The 3,979-nt window shown below is 38.8% G+C and overlaps 1 gene segment (V, D, J or C); it reads left to right on the top strand.

Moving 5' to 3' along the window:
- Nucleotides 1–306: 306 nt before the first annotated feature.
- On the top strand, nucleotides 307–1,951 carry LOC117759055. The segment is given in 4 exon segments: nucleotides 307–349; nucleotides 440–729; nucleotides 1,384–1,480; nucleotides 1,568–1,951. Coding segments are annotated over 4 exon segments (747 nt in total).
- Nucleotides 1,952–3,979: the final 2,028 nt, after the last annotated feature.

Raw genomic sequence — 3,979 nt, 5'->3', positions numbered from 1 at the left:
AAAAGCAAAGCTAACGGTTTAATCAGCCTTACAATGTGATTTCAATGTGTTAAAATCATGTAAATAATGAGATCAAAATACATCATATTTTATAGTAAGCAGAGGTGATTCCCTGTCATGTTTTCCCAGAGCTGATCTAATAACACTGAGCAGCCTATTCTATTCTATTACCCCCAGTGACACCATCACTGATGATTCGTATATTTGATTCTATGCAAACTCAGAGACCTTCCTTGTTACTCAACTATAAAAACTTCCCAACAGACTGACAGGGGAGTTGACGGCACGTCAGATTCACCATTAACCATGTTTCCTGTAGCTGTGCTGCTGCTGTTGGCAGCTGGATCATGTGAGTCTCCCTGGATTTGTCAGAGAGTCACCACTTTTTCTTTTGCAGGACAACTTAATGATTTATGACAAAACATTCTTCTTTTAACAGATGTGAAGTGTGAACGGTTGACGCAGCCAGCCTCTGTGACTGTGCAGCCAGGTCAACCTCTGACCATCAGCTGCCAGGTCTCTTATTCTCTCAGCAGCTACTGGACAGCTTGGATCAGACAGCCTGCAGGAAAAGGACTGGAGTGGATTGGAAGCAGTCATGGAGGGAGCAAATACTATAAAGATTCACTAAAGAACAAGTTCAGTATCGACTCAGACACTTCCAGCAACACAGTGACTCTAAAGGGACAGAACGTGCAGCCTGGAGACACTGCTGTGTATTACTGTGCCAGAGACACACAATGATACAAACCATCAGCCGACCTGAACAAAAACCCCTCAGTGCCTGAACACTAGTTACATGAAGCCACCATAGGAGGAGCCCAAAGACTACTGGTGATTTCAGACCAGTTCACTGTTACTGTAAAGAGGAATCAGACATGGGTCATAACGTAATTTAACAGTAACTATTTATACCACTTTTAATACTCTGACATCACAGTGACTGACATGTCAGTGTGTTTAATTTAGTTTATGATAAATAATAAAAACATACAAGAAAATGTGTTTTGTGATTGTCTCAAAATCTATTAGTTACTTTGAGATTTTTTGTTTTTGCAAAACTGATCTAAAAGTTAATAAAGATAATAAAGTTTCAGTGATTTTTGAAAAGAAAAAATTACAATTGATGACAAATAACCATAATTTACTTTCATTTGTAACTAACAGAGACAAAATTACCTGTATATAAAACACACCCAAACATGTAAATGTATTTATATAAATCATTTTGTAACTAACATTATAATATAATGAACAAAAAGTTAAAACGAGTAAAATAAGAAATGAGATAAAATCCCTTCAGTTGATCGATACATTTTCATCATTGTGAGGAGGAGTCAATGCAAATCATGACCTCCTCCATCTGTATTAATCTCCCTTCAAACTGATGACAAACCAAACCACCAACCAGACGTTCAACAAACGACCATGATGACTTTAACTAAATGTCTCACATTTCTGCTGCTGTCAGCCATTTCTGGTGAATTCCAAACCTCTGCACTCTTCGTCTTTGTCGTCCAGGCTCATGTTCGGCTCTGTCCTATAACCAAACTGATTTTCTCCTCAGGTGTTTGCAGTCAGACTCTGACTGAATCTGAACCGGCGGTGAAGCAGCCCGGAGAATCCCACAAACTGACGTGTACATATGCAGGGATATCTGATGACTCTGCTGATATCAGCTGGATCAGACAAGCTGAAGGAAAAGGCCTGGAGTGGGTTGCCTTCATTTCTGCTCCGTCAGGCAGCTCTAAATATTATTCAGCATCTGTCAAGAATCGCTTCACAATTTCCAGAAACAACGACATGGACCAGGTGTATCTGCACATGAGCAGCCTGACGACTGAAGACTCTGCTGTTTATTATTGTGCTCGAGAGCCACAGTAACACAGGAAGCCACAGAGCTGTACACAAAGCATTGCATCTGTCACTGTGTCACTCATTGAGTGTTTAAATATCCTCCTGTTCCAACACTGAAAATCGTTGAAGCTCCTCCCCCCCATGTCCTAATCTACAATAAAAATTATCAATATCTAAAAATGTCTCCAATTTAAATTTTAAACAGATAAAAAAAACACTGAATATATTTTGTATTCATGAAAGGAATACTGCTTTTTAAACTAAGCTCATAATTGTACAGTTTTATTCAACATTGTGATCTGAAGAAAAGATGGTTGCTGAGTCAATATCACAAAATAAAGACAAATAAAATAAGGAACCTAAACTCTGAGATTTGTCTTTGACTTCATCAGATTGAGAGATATGTGTAAACCATGGCTTTCTGCATAAATGACAGTTGGCGTTAGATTTTACATGAAAACAATACATAGCTGAGTGGTTATAGGGCTCTCACAACATGACCACAAATGTATATCCGCTTCTTTCCTCCAGTTCCTGTCTGTCGTCACTGTCTCTTACAAATAAAAGAATACAAAAATACAAAAAAAACCCAGAATAAAATAATGTAAAAACTGTTAAAAGCAGTATAATGAAACATTTGAATGTACTAACTTATAACTAGAAGTATAATTTTGTTGATTGGGATTTAAGTTGTTTTGAATCTTACCCACTGCTGATGACATGGGTCCCATTGCAGGAAACAGTGTTTGGTTTTTCTGGTATTTAGGGAACTGATTTTTATGAATGATCAGTGAAACAGTGAACTAAAAGTGAACTATAAATGTGTTTAATTTGTCGCGGCTTGATTGAATTAAAGCGTACTGTGCCTTGGCTTGTGGTTAATTGTTTGTTCCTGAATGCAGCTCATATATTTTATTCATGACAATACTTAATAAATCTAAATACGACCGCACACATACATGCACCATCTCAGAGCACAATGTTGCCCCTCAGATATCTGTGCTAGAGGTAACTAACAGAGGTAAACGTTCTTTCCTCTTGAAAAGTCCAAGATATTTCCCTGGTGCCCACAATATTTCATATCATGCAACTAAACACACAAATATAAACCTGCTGCGATGAGCTGTTTTCACTCAGAAATGTATTTGCTGAGCAGCAGAGGAGTGAAGGTACAACAAATGGAATTTGTTTCTATGTTAGACGGGATTGCTCGTAGCAATGGCCCTAGAATCTGTATTCCCATTGATAATGGTAAATTTGTCCAAATCAAAAATCATTGCATTTCTGAAAGGTCAAAACAATACATATGCGCCTTAATTGTTCACTGTAAAAGCAAAGCTAACGGTTTAATCAGCCTGACAATGTGATTTCAACGTGTTAAAATTGAATAAATAATGAGATCAAAATACATCATATTTTATAGTAAGCAGAGGTGATTCCCTGTCATGTTTTCCCAGAGCTGATCTAATAACACTGAGCAGCCTATTCTATTATATTACCCCCAGTGACACCATCACTGATGATTGGTATATTTGATTCTATGCAAACTCAGAGACCTTCCTTGTTACTCAACTATAAAAACTTCCCAACAGACTGACAGGGGAGTTGACGGCACGTCAGATTCACCATTAACCATGTTTCCTGTAGCTGTGCTGCTGCTGTTGGCAGCTGGATCATGTGAGTCTCCCTGGATTTGTCAGAGAGTCACCACTTTTTCTTTTGCAGGACAACTTAATGATTTATGACAAAACATTCTTCTTTTCACAGATGTGAAGTGTGAACGGTTGACGCAGCCAGCCTCTGTGACTGTGCAGCCAGGTCAACCTCTGACCATCAGCTGCCAGGTCTCTTATTCTCTCGCCAGCTACGCTACAGCTTGGATCAGACAGCCTGCAGGAAAAGGACTGGAGTGGATTGGGAGCAGTCGTGATGGATACACCACATCCTATAAAGATTCATTAAAGAACATGAAGCCACCAGAGGAGGAGCCCAAAGACTACTGGTGATTTCAGACCAGTTCACTGTTACTGTAAAGAGGAATCAGTCCGTTTCATGAAGGTTTTATAACTGCAGGAACTCTTTTCATCAGTTCACTCATTCCTCTTGCATAACATGTCAAGAA

The sequence above is a fragment of the Hippoglossus hippoglossus genome, unplaced genomic scaffold (genome assembly GCF_009819705.1).
Source record: "Hippoglossus hippoglossus isolate fHipHip1 unplaced genomic scaffold, fHipHip1.pri scaffold_86_arrow_ctg1, whole genome shotgun sequence".
Classification (NCBI taxonomy): Eukaryota; Metazoa; Chordata; class Actinopteri; order Pleuronectiformes; family Pleuronectidae; genus Hippoglossus; species Hippoglossus hippoglossus.
The sequence above is the reverse complement of the archived record's forward strand: the minus strand, read 5'-3'. Positions and strand labels throughout refer to the sequence as shown.